The 18226-nt window shown below is 50.1% G+C and overlaps 1 protein-coding gene across 13 annotated transcripts in view; it reads left to right on the top strand.

Moving 5' to 3' along the window:
- Positions 1-18226, top strand: part of DAB2IP (DAB2 interacting protein) — a 407650-nt gene that overhangs the window by 383035 nt on the left and 6389 nt on the right. For 11 of the 13 annotated variants that reach the window (XR_008442606.1, XM_054007199.1, XM_054007196.1 and 8 more), the window contains 4 exons: positions 1576-2449; positions 5511-5663; positions 11561-11763; positions 15142-15229. Coding sequence is in view for 12 of the 13 variants with exons in the window: in XM_054007199.1 (XP_053863174.1) it covers positions 1576-2449; positions 5511-5663; positions 11561-11763; positions 15142-15229 (1318 nt within the window). In the remaining variant the exon portion in view is untranslated. The remainder of the gene's footprint in view (positions 1-1575; positions 2450-5510; positions 5664-11560; positions 11764-15141; positions 15230-18226) is intronic. The other 2 variants (XM_054007198.1, XM_054007200.1) reach the window with 2 other exon arrangements.

The following is an 18226-nucleotide window of genomic DNA, read 5'->3' as shown; positions in this document are numbered from 1 at the left end:
CATAGGCCTAGTCCCTGAGCACACTCTTCTTGGCGTTCTCATGCGGCATTTCGTTCCCGGTGGTCGTGTTGCAGAGTTATAATGCTAGTTTTGTTCCTGTTTGCTGAAGATGCAGGTGAACCCACACAAATGAAAAGCCTCCACTAGTAAAATAGGTTCTAAATAGGAGCTAGAAATTGCTGAACAATCTAATTAGGAGTGAGGGAACCAGCAAGAGGAAGCCGGACTTGCTCTGTAATTAGAGCCTTCATCTCTAATGCTTCCCTGCATGGGGTAAAGCTCTTCACATTTTGTGCCAGGGAGTATTTCTCAGAGCAAAATACTCTGGCCCAAATACTTCCTATGCAAATGTAAATGCAGCATCTTTGATCTGACGCATTCACATGAAACCACTGCAAAGCCCTTGCCTTATCCACCGGAAATCGATAGTGCACAAATCTGGCAGTTTATTGTAGGAGGAATGGGCAACGAGGCCTCTGCCTTTGCTTGGAAAGCAGCGGTCAACGTTGTTGCTAGTTATTATCATTATTATTGCTCGGTTTTTATTTGTATTATCCTAGTGCCTAGGAGCCTGGTCATGGCCCAGGACCCCACTGTGCTAGGCGCGGTACAAACAGAACCAAAAGATGATCCTTGTGCAAAGAGTTTACAGTCTCAGGATAAGGCAGGAGACAGATGCAGACAGACGGGAACACAAGGCAGCATGGTTGTAACTGATGATACAAAGCATCCAAGGATTGCATCGGGATGATGCCTCTCACTCATGAACTAGACCCATCTACCCAGACCTCTCAGCCACGCCCAGATACAACATGCCCCCCCCACGCAGACACTCATATTCACTCATACACATATACCACCCATCCATCCCCATCCCCACACCCGTCCCTCACTTCCATGTGCATCTGTGCATCCACACAGTGCACTGACACATCCAACCTCACTGCCCCTTCTTGACAGAGAGGATCTGATGAGAGCATGCCAGGAATTTTTCAACTAAACATTTTTTCATCAGAAAATGCTGATTTGTTGAAACCAAACATTTTTGGCAGGAAAAGGTCAATGTCAACAGATTTCCTGGCTCGAAATGTTTTCAGAAAAAGTTTTGAAATTAGTAAAACATTGACATTTTCAAAATGAAAAGTTCCTGTTTGTCTGTTCTTAACAACTTTTCACTCTGAAATGTAAATTAAATTATAGTTTAAAAAAAGTCAAAATCAAAAAATTGAAAGGAAACATTGCACCAATTTTTTTCCATGAAAAAGCTTGGCTTTTTGCCATCAATCTGGACTGGTTTTAATCGCTGAATGTTTCACAGCACAGAATCTCTGTTTTCTGCCCAGCTCTTGCCCTAATCCATTTTCCCAGGGGAGCAGTGCTGCGACTGAGTTTTGCACACACTGTCACATATGTCATGGTGGGTTGGCTTGTTAGCATAGCTTTACCCCACTGGGCTATACTGATTTTCCTACTCGTTTCTTTTTGCTGATTACTTTTGCCTGCTGCAGTGTAGCATTCACAGCTCTTCTTTTTTCTTCTCCTCTCCCCTTCCTTTATGCGTTTATTTCCCCGCAGTCTGATAGATTTCACACGGTTACCGTCTCCAACCCCTGAAAACAAGGACTTGTTTTTTGTCACAAGGTCTGCTGGGGCTCAGCCCTCGCCCGCCCGAAGCTCCAGCTATTCGGAGGCCAATGAGCCCGACGTGCAGATGTCCAATGGCAGCAAGAGTTTGTCCATGGTGGACTTGCAGGACAATCGGATTTTGGACAGTGGGGCAAATGCACCTGGGGCCGCTGACTCCCTCAATGACAGTCAGTCATCTGTTGGGCAGTTACAGGGCATATGGACTGCACGAACTCCGCAGAACAACGTGACTGGCATGGCCACGGTGCGCAGGGTAGGCCAGACCCCCACCACGCCCAACGCCGAGAGCGCGCCCGGCAGGCCCCAGCTTTTAGCACCTTTATCGTTCCAGAACCCGGTGTACCAGATGGCAGCCGGGCTTCCACTGTCCCCCCGGGGCTTGGGGGACTCTGGCTCTGAGTGCCACAGCTCCCTGAGCTCCCACAGCAACAGCGAGGAGCTGACGGCCAACAAGCACGGCTTCGTCAACCCTGCCGGGAGCGAGGACTTCACTCGGCGGACGGGGGAGCTGGCCCGCCGGCAGCTCTCTCTGACGGAGAAAGGTGGCCAGCCCACCATGCCTCGGCAGAACAGCGCCGGCCCCCAGAGGCGGATAGACCAACCGCCCCCTCCCCCGCCACCAGTCACCAGGGGCAGGACGCCCCCCTCACTGCTGAACACGGTTCAGTACCAGAGACCATCCAGCGGGAGCATGATGTCCTCCTCTCCCGACTGGCCGGGCAGCGGGGCTCGCCTCCGGCAGCAGTCCTCCTCCTCCAAGGGCGACAGTCCGGAGATGAAGCAACGCACCATGCACAAACAGGTGAGTGCCAGGAGGCCAGGCTAAGCAAAGCCGGCCTTGTGGGTGGGGATCAGGCCCCAAACTCGTGGAGGGAATCGGGAGCTTAGGCCATGACTTGACTCTCCTTCCAGTCTGGCAGCAGGATGGGGAGGTGGGGCTGGCTCTGAGCCGCTGAGTCACTGGGGGGCTATGCGTTGGCTCCTGCCCGAAGCCTGGCCCTGAGACAGGGCCCATCTGGAAAAGGTGACGTTTACATTTTCACTCTCGGAGTTTGCTGCGTCTGTTTCCTCTGCTAAAGTGCGACTGCCTTGGGGCTGCAGGCGTTGATGAGGTTAGAGCCTCTCCTCCATTCTGCTCCACCATCCTGTCACTGCTTTGCCTACACCTGCAAACTGCTCATCCCATGCCACAGTCAGTCAAATTCCATCTCACGGACTCGGATCAGGATCTGACCTCCGCTAAGTAAGAGGCTCCGTCCTGCTGCTGCTGTTTTGCTGGGGACATGGTGCGACTGGACACTCCCAATCCTGTTAGTTTTGTCTTTTAGAATCTCCCGTGGATGCATTTTTGGGGAGGGGAGCGGAGGGGTGGGAAAAAGGGAAAGATCAGTCATTCCAGCAAAATCAGCAACACTGAAATTCCCTTTGGTGCACAAATACTGTGCACCAGTTGAAGCCCATCTTTGCCTGGGGGTGAATTTCGCTGCATGTAGCCCTGATAATAAAAGTAGCAGGACCTGCTTTGTCCCCGATGCCTCGGACACATCCCGTTTGGCCGGCAGGTGGAAATAGTTTTCCTAGTGCTGATTTTTTTCAAAGAACTAATCCCATAGGAAAAGAAACACACCGGGGATTTCTGATACTTCAGATGAAGATTTATTTTTAAAAAATACCACCCCAAAAAAAAAATGTGGCTAGCTAACGACTGTCCACTACATCTCAATCCAGACACAGTGTAACGGCTCCCATAAGCCAGCACACTCGAAAGCAAGAGACGGACAGGTGTGCATAATTGCTCTTCTTTTTCAAGGACTCTACAGAGCCCTTTATCAGCGCTGGCCATTAAAAGCCATTTTGTCAATCCGATGCGGGGCAGTTCTGTAGGCAGAGGCATTAGCAAGCTGGCCGTGTAGCAGCATTTATATAATAAGGATCGATACTCATTATGTGGGGAAGGCAGAGAGGTTGGCAAAGCACTTGGGGGCCTGGTCGGGAATGGGGGCTGCTCCAGAGTACTTCTGCTGAGTGAAATGGATGCCTGATGACCCTTCACAAAGCTCTGGCCACTTTGAGTTCACACACCCTGTTCCTCCAAAGGTTTTCCTCGAGGGGGCAGGAGTCCCTGCACTGCCGCTCCTGCCTTTTTATCTGTGTATTCAAGTGGTGTAGTAACAGTCCACGTCAATCATAATGAAACTGCTTGGTCCCACTCACCGGGGCTTAGTGTAGTTTGAGAGGAAATACATTCCATTCAGTGGCCGTTTCATTTGGATTCCCAAGTTCCTCGCTGCTGCTGATTGGAAGAGCTTCCAACCGCCTCTTTCCTCATTTTGTTTCACGTGTTGGATCCAGTTTAGCTCGGGGTTTTCTGTCACGTTCGGAGGAAGATGCCCAGTGCGGGAGGGGGCACCATTCATGCAGGGCTGACCCCCATTTTGTCAGCGGGGCTAGAAAACTCCAAACATCTTCTACGGGGCTGAAAGGAACAATAGGGATAATTTCCCCCACCCCTCGTGGCCACACACTTCTGAGAGACCTGCATCCTTTGCTCCTGCCAGGGTCACAATTCCCAGTCCAGAAGTGCCCCAAAAGGCAGCAAGCCAGAAGCTAAGGGCCCATTTATGACAGGGCTGAGTCTGAAACTTCAGGTTCAGAGTCTGGATCCAGAAGGCAAGATTTACTTGGAGGGGTGGGGGGAGGGGTAGTAACTTCAGTGTAACTGTTTCCCTCCCCACTGAGCCATCATGGAATCATCTGACTCGAACTGGGAGGACTTTCCCCAAATGCTCCTATGAAGAATTCTTCTCCATCCAGGGCTTTCCCGCTCAGAGCGAGGGATCTGCTCCCACGCTGCCACTGCCGGTGACTGACTGAAAGAACCCGGGGGCTGGAGGTGTGAACAAGTCCCTGACATGTCTGGGTTTTCAGCGTGGTTCTCTTGGTTTTCAGCGTTCACTCTAACCCACAGTGTTCAGCCTGAGAAATCCTTGACTACAATTTGTAGTCAGCTGTGATGGAGGAAAATTAGCTGGAGATCCACTTCCTGGAGTTTATAATGTGGTTGGAAAATCTCTCGGCAATTTTGTTTGCCTTTGGGTTTACAGAGACACTGCCCAGGCTAATAGGTGAGCCGGTGTCTTTAGCTTGCTGATGGTAGACTACTGCTTGCAGTAGCACTTCTGTAGCGCAGATGGCTAGAGAGCAATCTCCTTGAAAGGAAAGCCACTCATTGAAACTTCCGAGAATCCCATTCTCTGAGCCATTGTAGCATTAAGAAATGCAGAGCCCCCAGGTTTGTTGTTGTAGGGTCCCTCGTGTGACTACCTGCCTTGGAAGAACCGTAGATTTTTCAGGAGGGCCCCAGTGTGATCAAAAATCGCATTTCACTTTGTAAATCTGTTTGTGGCTGTAGTGAAATCTCTGCAGCAGGTGAAGAGGCATCTCGATGCAGGAGGAGCTCAAGAGTTAAGCAACAGTTCTACCTGGAGGCTTAGCAGACACAACCTGTCTGCCTGCAGCATGAACCCTGATAGGCCACATGGCATGAGACAATAGCAAGAACGGCCCGGGAACTAGGGGCTGTTGATCTTGAGCGGATCCCCTGGAAGCCCAGTAAACGGCAGTGGATTTGTAGGGCGGCAGAATTGGGCCTGTAAAGGCAAGCTGACATTAATAAACAAGGTGCATTAACAGACGGTGTCCTTGCTCTCTCCCACACCCCTTCGGGTGCTCTGACCCATTCCTTCCCTCGGAGCAATCCTGGGGCCTTGGGCTTGGTTGGAAGGAAACTCTCTCGCTCTCTAGCTTCACATCCATTTTTGTTACCGATTTTTCTTTTGTTATGGTTGTATGTTTCATTGTAGGCCCCTTCTCCTGTGAACCCCAATGCCCTGGACCGCACTGCCGCATGGCTTTTGAATATGAACATGCACTTTTTAGAAGATGAAAGCATTGACCCAGAGTCCAAGCACAGGGATAAGCTCAGGAATAAGGACGAGCTCAGCCAAGCAGAAAAGGTAAAACCTGACTGGATTGAAACGAGTGTCTGACTAGAGAGAGTTTCCTTAAACGTCATTGTACCGCGCTGCACGGGGGGACAAACCCCACTGTGCCCCTGCCGCACGTCGGGAGCAGAAGGCTGGGGACCCTGCTCAGGCTCCGCGACCTGGGCTGTCCCTCTTCTCAGGGCAAGAGAGGAACAGAGGGGACAGGAACGACTATGAGAAGCTAGAGCACCAGGTCACCGCGGAGCCAGTCCAAGCAATGCATGTCAGTGCCCCCCCCTCCTCCCCCGTGTACCCCTATTGCAGAGAACAGGGCTCACAACGTGAACTAAAGAACGGAACGGAACGAGCAAGGCAGGAAGTAGCGGGCAGTCCTCCTGGCTTGCTCGGGGAGGTGGGGCAAGATGAGCGCCAGCATTCAGGCTTACAAAAGCCAGAGGCGCATTCCAAGGATAGGGGCCAGGTTCTGATCCCAGTTACACGAGCGTCAGGCTGGCGTGACTCCATTGGCTGGAATGAGGTTGCTGCAGGTTGATGCCATGTAACCAAGACCAGAGACCAGTGACTCTCCCCAGACCAAGAGTGTCTCAAAGGCTGGGTCTTGTGCTCAGAGCTGGGGGTGTGATTCCCAGCTTGAGTGGACGTACGTGCTAGTGCTCATCGAGCTAGTGCACTAAAAATAGTAGTGTAGCCACAGTAGCCCGGGGGGCAGCGGGGGGCAGCACAGGCTGTACAAACCTGCCTGGTACCTTTGGCTATGTATTCAGAGCAACGAGCCCGTGCCACCACTCACTGCTGCCTCTGCTACCACAGCTACACTCCCGGCGGTGGTGCGCGGCTCAGTGAGCCCGGGAATGTCCACGCGAGCTGGGACTCGCACCTCCGGCTCCCAGGGCAGGTGTGGCCTCTAGCTGCTGTGTTAAATCTGAGCACCCCATGCCAGGGAGTAGCTCCGCATTCGAGTTGCACAAAATATGTTCAGTAAATTCACCACAAAACACGTTTTTTCCAGGCACTGGAGCTATTGGTGAATTTCAGGTGAGATGTCAGAAATATCCCCCCCAAAAAAATCAAGTGTCAAAATGTTTTGCCTTGACGTTTTCTAAACAAACTCTCTGGAGGTTTCATTTCAGAACTGTTGTAAGCAGCGTTGGTGGAGGCATGTTGGTCCCAGGATGTGAGAGAGACCAGGTGAGGGAGGGAATCTCTTTTATCAGACCAACGTCTGTGGGTGAGAGACACATGCTTTGGAGCTACACAGAGCTCTGCTTCGGATCAGGAAGAGGAAGAGCTCTGTGTGAGCTTGAAAGTTTCTTCCCCCTCGCCCCAAAGTTGGTCCAATAAAAGATATTCCCTCCCCCACCTTGTCTCTCTCCTATTTCACAACAATCTTCTCCAAATGAAATGCTGAGTTGAATCACCATTCGAAACGTTTCGTGTGACTCGAACAAAAATTTGGGTTGTGCTTTTTTGTTTGTTTGTTTGTTTCGGCAAGAAAAACCACCCAAAAAGGTTCAGTTTTGGTTTGAAATGAACCAGATTTTTTCATTCAGCCACTAAGTCCGTTATTTGCTCAGCACTACTCGGCCCTAGCTGTAGGAAGAGTAATGTATTGGCTGGGTTCCCCAGCTCCCGGCCCAGCCTGAGGAGAGGAGCAGGGAGCAGACCAGCAGGCCTAGATGGAGGTGAGCGAGTGGAGCTAGAAATCAAGATGTTACAATCAAAGTTTGCGGAAGATACTACAACTCAAACCAGATGACATGGGGCAGGTTTCATCAGTCACTAGGGAAGAGCAAAGAGCTTATGTCATATCTGACCAGGATTATATCACTTTTGTCTGTGACGGATTAGCCGTTGGTGACACCAGCACCTTCATGCCCAGCACAACAAGGCCAGTCAGAGTGGAAATCACGTACACTGGGGAAGAGGAGGGATCTTTTTGAATTTGCAAGAAGCTCTCCCAGCAGCCAGACACAGGAGGCCCTGTGGTAGTGGAGCTCACAAATGCTAATTCTGCCTCCCATTAGCCATTCATTATCACCTGAAACTTTGAGCGCTAGTCCTCCATGTATTGTTCTGAGGGATGTTTCTAGTTTTGTAATGCTGACTTTCTCTTTCTAATTTCTCTGGTGCTGCACCATTCTCTGGGCTGTCTGTCATCTGTTAAACTTGAGCGAAATTCCAAAGCCTTCGACGGGCAGGGACTGAGAAGCACAAGGAGAAATCTCACATCTTTCAAATAAAAGAAAAAAAATGCCCGGGTTGTTTTTAAGAGTTTAACCCATTTTATTAGTGAATTTTCCCCCATTTTGGCATCTTTATAACATGAAAAGAAATGTGGTGAGGGGCCTGATCAGAAAGCATCTGATGTGAGAAAAGGTCACCCAGGTAGCCGCCTATAAAAATCTCGACTCTGATGTGAGAAAAGGTCAGCCAGCTAGCCGCCCATAAAAATCTCGACTGCTAAATAAGAGTAGAGTAGAATCCTTGTAATTAGCACAGAGTCCAGCAGGGGTCTCCAGAGTGGCCACCAGTGGAACGTCAGGTGCTCACTGGGTGTAGCGTGGCGCACTGGAGGTCGGCATGGCTGGTGTAGCTGCTGCAGGAGAGCTGGGAAGCAGAATAACGTGAGTGAGGAGCCAGGCCTTGGAAGACTTATGCCCTAATTTACATCTGGAAACTACTATGACTAGGCAGAAGGCGGCACCCCAGTTAGCAGACTCCGTGTGCCACTTCCCACTGGTAGTCGCTAAACTGCTGCTCACCAAACCCGCTCTCCGGCAACCTTGGCTCGCCTTTTAACAGGTGACCTCTCAAGGGAATTCCACTTCTGCCCTGCCAGAGAGATCTCCGCCATGTTTTCACCCACAGGTGTAGAGGGAGGGACAGGATGCTGCAGGCTCTCCGCCAGTACGTACCCGGCTGGGTAAAGACAGACCGCGTCAGGATTACGAGGTCTGACAGCATTTCAATAAATCCTGCTCCCTGCCAAAATATCAAAATGCAAACCCCACCAGAGCCTGGTGTCTCATTCCCATGCAGCATCCTTTGTTACTTTGTTGTCATATCAGTCACTGGCATTAAAGTTCTTCATTAGCATAATCTCTCTCCCCATTACTGTAAGACTTGAATGGTAACCAACAATGAGACAAGTGTTCTAGAGACAGGAGCGACTCCCACGCTCTCCTGAGGCTTCTCCTGCTATCCCTGGAGCTCCCTTACGCTGCTCCTATTTTGAGTGTAGGGTAGGTATTGAATCTCTCCGTGTGTGAGTGACTCCGCTCTGTGCACTGTATGGATGTTGCTGTCTCCCCCCCGTCACCAGGTGGTGTGTGTGTGAACTGTGTCGTCTCAGTGACTCTGTAAAAACCTGATTAAAGGAAAACCGCAGTGATTTGTCACAGCTGTCTTCTGCCCTGGCAGAAGGATCTAATAGGGCTTTCCTATCTCTACCTGCCATCATCCTAATACTTTAGCTACTCACAAAAAATATTCAGCATCATGAATTCCAAGCCAGGTGGGTTGCGGTTACAGTTGCTTCTCAGCCAATGGAAATTACTGTAACAATTTGTCATCGGTGGAGCTGCACTGATTGACACGGCTAGAAGTGGCCCTTGCCATCTCCAATCCGTGAATGGGGCAGGCTTCTCCCGCCCCGAGAGAGCTGCCAGTCTAGTAATGCTCCCCGGCAGGAGGTCCTGTGTGAGGGCGTACAAGAAATGCAGCCTGCCATTTGAATGCTCAGCAGGGCAGGAGACTTGCAGCGCTATTGTCGAGTACCTTCTGTTTATTTAGCTTTAAAAACAAACGGTTAAATTACCAGCGCTGTAGCCACTGTTTACTAAATCAATATCAAAAGGAACCAGAGCCCTCTTCATTTATTATAACTAGTAATATACTCGGTAAGTTGCCTGAGCTCAGATTTGAAAGTCGTCTGCCTTTAGGCAGGTATTTACAATGTCTCAAACTCCTTTAACAGCTCATCAAAATGGCAGGTTCCTGTTTGCTTATTAATCATTGTTAATTTGGTCGTGCTAGGCCACGTTTAAGCAATTTAGAAAAGTCACTCCTTTCAGAGTAAAAAGCTCTGTTCTATTGCACATTTATACACTGGAGTTTTCCTTTGTCTGAGTAAGTTGTACCGATGCTGAGCTACCACGACAGCTCAATATGATGTTATTGACTAAAAGAAAAATCCCCCGTGTTTTGAACTTGTTCGTTCGTTTTCTGTGAGTCTTGTCGCTATTTACTTTTATATTATCAAAAACTTTTCCCGGTTCTTTGACATGAAAAGCACAATAGGTGGAGTCTTGGCTTCCTGCACTAACTCCTCTCCCATTGAGACCTGGGTTGAAATCCTGACTCTGTGGGTTGAGCGAAAGTCAAACTGCACTAGTGTACAACTGCCAGTCTCTGATCAATCCGTGCCCAGTGCTAGCCCTTGATCCAGCTCCCATTGACTTCAGTAGGAGTTGGCTCTAAGCCATGTATTTGGCTTCAGAAGCACCAGCTTCCTAGGGAAAATGCACATTAATAAAAGCTTGGCCTTAGACAATGGGGCGTTTGTGCCCTGTGGGGGCGTCTGATGGTTGTTCATTAGAGCAAATCCCATCGGACTGTTTGGGCCCAATTAGAGTAACTCCCGTGGTACGTGACCAAATGTGGTTATCATTTGCTGGCTGCATGATGGTCCATGTGCACTGAGCTTGATGGCCGCAGCGGACAGGTATCAGCCTCACAAAACTACCCTGACAGCAGCTGGCAACATGGGCAGTCTCCATGGAGAACGATTGAATTGGCTGCAGAGAGGTGCTTTGACAGAGGCTAGTGTGATGAATCTTGCATTGGCGCTGCCTGTGCTGAGACCTTCAGTCTCCAGGGTGGCCAGACCGGCACCTTTCTTTGCAACATTTCAACACTTCCTTTAAAAAAGCAAATAGCCATTCAGCATCGAAAGTGCTACTTGCTGAGAACTCAAGTGATCAGCGTGGTCTCCGCTGTTCTCGGTCACCCTGGGGTCCAGCTGTGTGTAATGGTGACGCCCACCATAGCTTCAGCCCCACGTGGCTGGGTTAGCTCCTTTTGAAAAGGTCTTCCAGCTGGGTAACAAAATGTAACACATTCCGGAACTAAGCACGTCCCACCAAAACCCAGCCCAGCCTCTGCTCTTCTAGGCGTTGCCTGGATTTAGTGGGAACGGTGCCTGAGTCATTCTGGGATTGGCCCTAGACTGGGAAGAGTGGCTTCTTGATGAGCATTTTCACTGTCCTTTGACTCCAGGTGCTGTGAACTCTAAGACTATTGCTGCCCCTTGTCCGATGAGGGATCGCTATTAATGAGCTGTTGCTTGGGCTGCAAGGCTTTCACTTTCGGACAGTCAGTTCTCAAACGTTTTCCCTAAACTCAGGCCCTACGAACCCGTAGGAAACCAGCTTTTCCTAGAGTGCCAGCTGATTGGATTCAGATGTAAGCATGTGCAGAATTCGCAGTGCCACCCCTTTATTTACATAGACCTGATGAGCAGATGCGTGAAGCCAGAACCCCACCAGTGCTGCCTCACCTGGCTGTGTCTAACCCTGTGTTCAGCCTGAGCAGCTGCCCGCATACATTTGCCATTCAGTGGAGCTAACTTGCACCCTCATTTTAAGTTCCAAACTATGCTAACCAACCATTCTCTGCACCTGCCAGTGACCTGTCATCCCAGCAGAAGGGCAGCTCTGCTCCTCGTGCAGTCTGGAGGAGAAGACGGAAGAGGAGAAGGTTTTGAACAGCTATTCAGGGTTGCTCCAATGCGGGTTTGCAGCTAGTCTAATGCGAGGAGACGGGCATGGCTGGGTTACTGGAGAGTCTTGGTGAGGGAAAAGCCCTAGTAATAAAAATGCCTTGTGCTTTCTCCTTGAATGCTGCAGTACCAGCAGGACCTGGTGGTGCTGCAGGACAAGCTCCGCATCTCCAACAAGAAGCTGGAGGAGTATGAAAACCGGTTCAAATGCCAGGAGGAGACGACCCAGAAAGTGATGCTGGAGTACCAGGCCCGGCTGGAGGAAAGCGAGGAGCGGCTCCGCAGACAGCAGGAAGATAAAGAGATCCAGATGAAGGGGATCATCAGCAGGTATGGGGGGGGAGGGAGAGAGAGAGAGAAACCCCAACGTGTAAATGATTGTAGCAAGGAGGTAGCTGCATGTAGACAACTGGGAGCTTTAGCTCTCCCCCCACCCCCACCTCCCAAAACTAGGTAGGGATTGTGTTAACAGAGGAAACAATGAGTCTGAAACAGAAGCTGGTTTATGTCATTGTTAATAAAGTGGATCAATTTAGTCGTGATAGAAACTACTGATTAAAGCAACAGGCAGCCACTAGTACGGCATTGTGTTGTAACTCTAGCCCCCTTCCCCCCCCCCGCATTAGCAGCCAGCAAGCAGGACGCTATAGCCCAGCTGAAGGGGGATGGCTTAGTCACTTCAGCAGCAAGTTCCCTGTACCCCATTAGAGCCAGTTGAACTCTGCTGAGGTAGAGAAATGAAGGCAGGTCATTGTGTGGGTCCCTCAAATGAAATCTTACAAACAAGGTTCGTCACAAGTCTTCAGCACAGCCCTCTACCTCTTAAGCTAAGGAATAACCCTCTGTTAGCTGGTTGCAATAGTAGGTTGTTATCCTCTATTGATGAGCCTTTGGAGGAAGGCCTACCACTTAGTGAATATGTTCAATCTGTGTGAACATAAAGATTCTAGGGGTAGGGGGTTGTAAGAGTAGTGCTAATGACTGTGTATTCCTGTAACAACTCGGAGCCCTTGTGATGGAGCAGAACTCCATTGTGCTAGGTGCAGGACAGACACACAACAAGATCGTCCCTGCTAAACGTTCTTTGCCATCATTCCTCTCCTGGCACTGGTGTGCAGTGCACTGCTGCCCTCTGTCGCCCTAGTCGTAGGTGGAGTGTGGCGTCTCTAGCTATAGATTGCAGAGTGCTTCGGGGTGGACAGTGCTGTCTAACACTATTTGTTACACACTCAAAATGGCCACGCCCAAGCCTGGCAACAGGATTTCCTGGAAATGGTTTCCTGAAACCTCTCATCATGTATTCCCATCTCACGTGCATGAGTGGTGCATTGCCCAAGGCCTTTCATGTCCAAAGATGAACAACTGGCCCTATGCCCAGTAGTAAAGAAAGAATAATTAGCGAAGGGTGTGAATCCAGGATGGATCCAACCAGCTGGAAATTGGTGCCTTCTTTTAGACTGGAAATAAGACATGCGTTTTTAACGGTGAAGTAATTACCCATTGGAACACTTCAGCCGGGGTCGTGGTGGGTTCTCCCTGGGTGACAGTTTAAATCAGGATTGGCTAATAGATCTGCACTAGGAAGTATTGGGGGATGTTCTATGGCCTGGGTCAGATGAGGTGATCACAATGGTCACTTCTGGCCTGAGAATCTATGGATCCATGAAACCTTCAAATTCAGAGTGGGTTGTGGGTTTACAGGCTAAACCTGCAACCAGGTGTGAAATTTCCAGCAAGCTCCTCTCTTAGTAATGGGCTGAATCAAAACTCTCTGAGCTTCCAGGGGCTTGGGCTATCTGAATGTAGCTCCTGGAGCAGGGCTGTAAAAGTACTTTGGAATTTACATAGTGCTGTGTCAGCTCTGAAGCACTTCAGACACTGGGCCAGATTACCCCTTAGCATACCCCACGGGAGTCAATGCAAAGCACCACATTTTCAATCAATCTGTATTTCTTGTGTGCGGGGAAAAGTAGTTCTAAAATCAGCACTGACCCCAAGCTACAAGAGACTCAAACTTCTTCTGAGGTGCAGGCAAGCCTGGGCAACTTTTAGCTTTTCACAGTTTTTCATTTCCTGGGGTCCAGCTGGAAATGGAGGAGCCCTCACCCGCTCCCACGTGCTTTTCCAACCTCAGGTTTGCAAACTTCAGCTATTTTGCTCCAGCGACCCTCTGCCCCTTTGGAGGGGCACCTGTCACTGTTAAAGCTTGGGGCGACGGAAGCCAGAGATTTGCTCCGTTCATTGAATGGTAGAATTTAGAGATGGATGAGACCTCAGAACCCAGCCCAGCTCTCTGGGCTCAGGGTAGGATTTTCCCACTCAGTTTTCTGTACCCCGAGCAATGGGTGTTCTGCCTCTCCTCTTGGGAGATTATGCCTCCAGCAGACATCTCTCACGGTCAGGAAGGTCTGAGTGTTCCTTTCCATCTCATTACTCCTAGCTTAGCATCCCAGCTAACCCTCTGCCCCTGTAGTGTTTACGTACATATAGGCTGATATGGCCCAATGTCACCATCTTTAGCCAAGCTAGACCCATTCAGTTCTTTTAAGCTGCTCTCCTAAATCAGCTGCTCTAAAGCTCCCTCCTCCCGCCCCATCCTTTGTTTGCTCGTGTCTAGAGTAGTTTAACAGTCAGACAGAAAACAGCAGGGTTTTGAACTATCGGAGCAGAGAGTTTTGGTTGGTTTGTTTTTTAACCAACAAGCCTCTCAGGGCCAGCATTTTTTCATGGCCCCAGCCCTATTCTGACCTTCACTGTGGAAATTCCACATTCCCTGAACCAGGGGTGCTGTGTGGGCTAATGCCTGCAATGGCACATGAAAAAACTTAGTTTTTTGTGCTCCCTGAAGGCGGGGTTACAACATGAGAGCTTCCCATTGGTTTGGCCTGCTACTTCACCCCTCGCTCTGAGCTCTCGAGAGGTAAATCAACCCTTCGCCTCCTCTGCTGTCAAGGAGTAAGGGAAGAAATAATCTGTATCATTCATCCTGGGAGGCTGATTTAAATGTCTATCAGACTAATGGCATGGTGGCTGGAGGTGACAGAGCCAGTATAGATCCTAACACATGTAATTAATGGACTCCTGCACCTGGATGCTCTCTACAGAGGGGCATTGCCTTTCAGGCTGGTGGATCCGCAAACAGGTGATCAGAGCAACCTCACCCTACTGCTGGGGCAGCCTCCTGGGTCACCAGAGAGCTGGCAGCTGTGCAGGGCTGACCCAGGCTGTGAGTTGAAGAACTGAAATGGGGATGAAGGAGCATGAAGGGGGGAACTTTAACGAGTGCTGGCCTGGAGGGCTCCATGGCTTTCTAACAGGGTGTCTAGTGCCTTTCTGCTCCAGGCCAGCACTCACAGCTAACCTGCTGTGAGCAGGGGTAAGCCAGAGTCATTGGCATCGGTAGCTGTGAGCATAGTGTCTAGTAGGCAGGTGTCCCTATCACAAAACCCACCACGCAGCCGGCAATCTCAGCAAGAGTGGCCAAGGAGCTGGAACTGGCCAGTCTGTCCTGGGCAGGGCCAGGGCAGGCTGACAGTGGGAGGGAAGAGGTTACTGCTGCTGCCCCTGCGCTACTTGTTCTGGTCACAGAGAGGTGCTTTCGGTCTCTCAGGCGAGCTGCTTGCAGCAGCACGAAGCACTGTTTAATAACAGCAGCCAGACTCTCTGCTTCTCGGAAGCTAAGTGTTTGCTTCTGTGTTCTCATGCCAGATTGATGTCGGTCGAGGAGGAATTAAAGAAAGATCACGCGGAAATGCAGGCGGCAGTGGATTCCAAACAGAAGATTATTGATGCCCAGGTCAGTACCCTTTTAATGTCAAGATGTACGGCAGTCCTGGGGGAACGAGCCACCCTGTTGTGCAGATCCCGTTGTTACTGTCCCAGCGGGCATAGCAAGCCTGGCACTAAACCAATGAGGAGCCAGACCGCAGGTAAGGTTTTAGCCTGACGTGATTCCCATCACGGCGTTTGCACTGCTACAGCACCATCCGTCCGAGGGGCTCAGACCTTTGTCTCCCTGGCAGAAGACTGAGGGCATGGGAGGCTGCAATGGAGCTGGGGGATTCTAGGACCATCTCCACTTCAGTGTAGCCTTAGAAAGGGCTGATTTAAACCCAAAGCAAGTGACGTCTGAGTTAATGGTGGAAGCCTGTCTCTTTCTGAGCCTCCCTTGGGTGCAGTAGTTACACTGCACAGACAGGATAACATCACCACCTGCTCCTCGGATGCTTCTATATCCCATGCCCACTGGTGACTGCAGAGAGATCTCTCTAGGGGAGAAATTACCATGACGGCTAAGAAGTCAGTCCTTCCCTTTATGTACCAGGCAGCCCTCTGATGTTTGTGCTTACTGGTAGTGGGTGTTGCTGGATGGAAAGAGGTGACCTGGAAAGCCACCACAGAGGGGAAGGAAAGATGGAGGAAAAGGGAAGCAAGTATCTGTAGGTCAGAAAGTCACCTACCATGCACTGATGATGAAGGTGGAGAACATCAGGGCTTTGCCCATGAAATGGCAGGAGCAATATAAGAAAGTATCATACAGAGAACATGTACCCTACAGTAGGGTAGAATAGCCTGTTGCTTGCCAGGGACTGCATGTCCCATTGAATGACTAAGAACACTGATAAAGAGTTCAGAGCATGAGCAGGTACCCACCTGTCAGAAGATTGTACAAACCATTCCACCATTGCTCACAGCTCCCCTTTCCATTCATAGAATCTCAGGGTTGGAAGGGACCTCAGGAGGTCATCTAGTCCAACCCCCTGCTCAAAGCAGGACCAATCCCCAGACAGATTTTTGCCCCAGCTCCATAAGTGGCCCCCTCAAGGATTGAACTCACAACCCTGGGTTTAGCAGGCCAATGCTCAAGCTATCCCCCACTGAGCAGCTGGATGACAGGAGATGCGCAGAAAGGCAAGTCTTCTCCTTCTTCTCTAGGAGTTTGGCGTAAAGGCAGCTGTTTCCATTAGCAGGTCATGTGCAGGACCCAGCTGCTCTCTCCTGCCTGGGCCCACAGAGAGACTCCTCTAGTCACTGTTGAAAATCTGCCCAAACTGAGCTTTTACCTCAGCCCCCTGACAAATGATCAACCTCCCGCCCAACAGTTGCAAAGGCTCCCATTAGCCAATGAGCTGCCACGAAGGAGAGAATTCCAGGGCTGACTTCCATTTGTTCAGGCACAAATATTTGAAGTTCGTTTCCTAGCTAACTGTAGCACCCAACTCAGCTCATTAAATACACGTGGCCACAATTAACTATGGGTGCCAAAGTCTGTGGGTGTGAAACTGTGCCTGAGATATATAGGCTGTGGATGCTGACACCTGCTCCAGTTTGAACACAGGAACAGAAGATCAGTGTCTTGGCTACCATCTGCAGCCAGGTCCCACTATTCTAGACTACATGCTTAATGACCCTATTTATCACGGAATGAGTCACCATTCCTGAGTAATGATTTACTGGGTAGCAAATGGGAAAGGAGCAAGGAGAAATGGCGAAAGGAATCGGTTTATCTTTACAGTCATTTGTTCAGCGCTAGTAAATCAGCATGTCCACTTCTCTAGTGTTCAAGCTGAGCTTAGGGGAGGGCGGGGAGTCCATTAACAGACAGCTATTGACAAAGTGCCTTCTGGAGCCTGCAAATTGCGCTTGACTCTCTCGGCCTCACCCTGGCCCTCACACACTACCTGTTTCAACTCCTTTCAGAGCCAGCCTCCAGTGCAGTGCTGCCTGGCCAGTTTTTTAAACTGGATTTTAGGAACTTTTCCTGGGGCACACGTAGAATTCAGAGAAGGGCACCCGATCCCATCCACTAAGCAGAATTGCTTGCTTCAGAACATCGCGTGGCCAGGCCAGGCATCAATCATTCCCCCATCGTCCAGACACGGTACCTAAGGATCCCGCCGATCAACCAGCATAAGAGGCTCCCTCCTTGCTGGGTTGGGACCTGAACAGGTCCCAGGAAAGCACAGCTGAGCAGAAAGTTACTACTTTTTCCCTTGTGAAATTTCACCCGTTTCTGTGGGTTCGCCACCAAACTTCACACTTTTGTCCTTCCACATTGCTGCAGCTACCTTAACACATGGGATTCTGCTGCCCACAGAGCTTTGGGCACAAAAATAAGTATCAGTGTGGCCTCACTCTGCCAAAATGCCCTTTGTTGCTTTAACTTGTTGTGCACGGCTCTGAAACAGATCCATGGCCCATACGTTGCTATGGATCAGGCTGAAGGTGGCGGCTCACTCTTTTCTTGACATCAGTGATGCTTTAAATATGAGTGAGAGCAGTGGTTACAACGCAGGCGTGCCTCAGTTATCCGTGTCCAGCTCTGCTGGGCAGTGCTTTAAAGATTCTAACCCCCCTAAGTAGACACAGCCTGTTTGCTGGAGTTTCCTTTTGGACGTTTTTCCTACATGGATGCTCTACTATTGGAGTGATGAGTGGAAACAAAGATTTACTTTGATTTTCCAGTTTAAATTGGCCAAATCCTGATCTCCATAAGCATTATTCCTGAGCAAAGACTGCACACAGCCGCTCAGTGTGAGGCGCACATCCCGGAGAGCAAGCACCACAATTCAATGTCGACAAGGTCTGCTTGCTCTTCTAAAGTAACGAGTGTTGGATCTGCTCCGAGTTGGAGCATTAAAGACGGAATTGCACACGTGACTAGACTGGGACAGGCCACAGGCAGACAACAGACACTGGTGGCTCTCGGTCATCCTGAGGCCCTGGCTATAGGAGGCAAATGATGAAGTGAGATATGCCCAGATAATTCTGGCAGGTGACCTGCAACCACGCA

The sequence above is a fragment of the Malaclemys terrapin genome, chromosome 17, assembly GCF_027887155.1.
Source record: "Malaclemys terrapin pileata isolate rMalTer1 chromosome 17, rMalTer1.hap1, whole genome shotgun sequence".
Taxonomy (NCBI): Eukaryota; Metazoa; Chordata; order Testudines; family Emydidae; genus Malaclemys; species Malaclemys terrapin.
The sequence above is the reverse complement of the archived record's forward strand: the minus strand, read 5'-3'. Positions and strand labels throughout refer to the sequence as shown.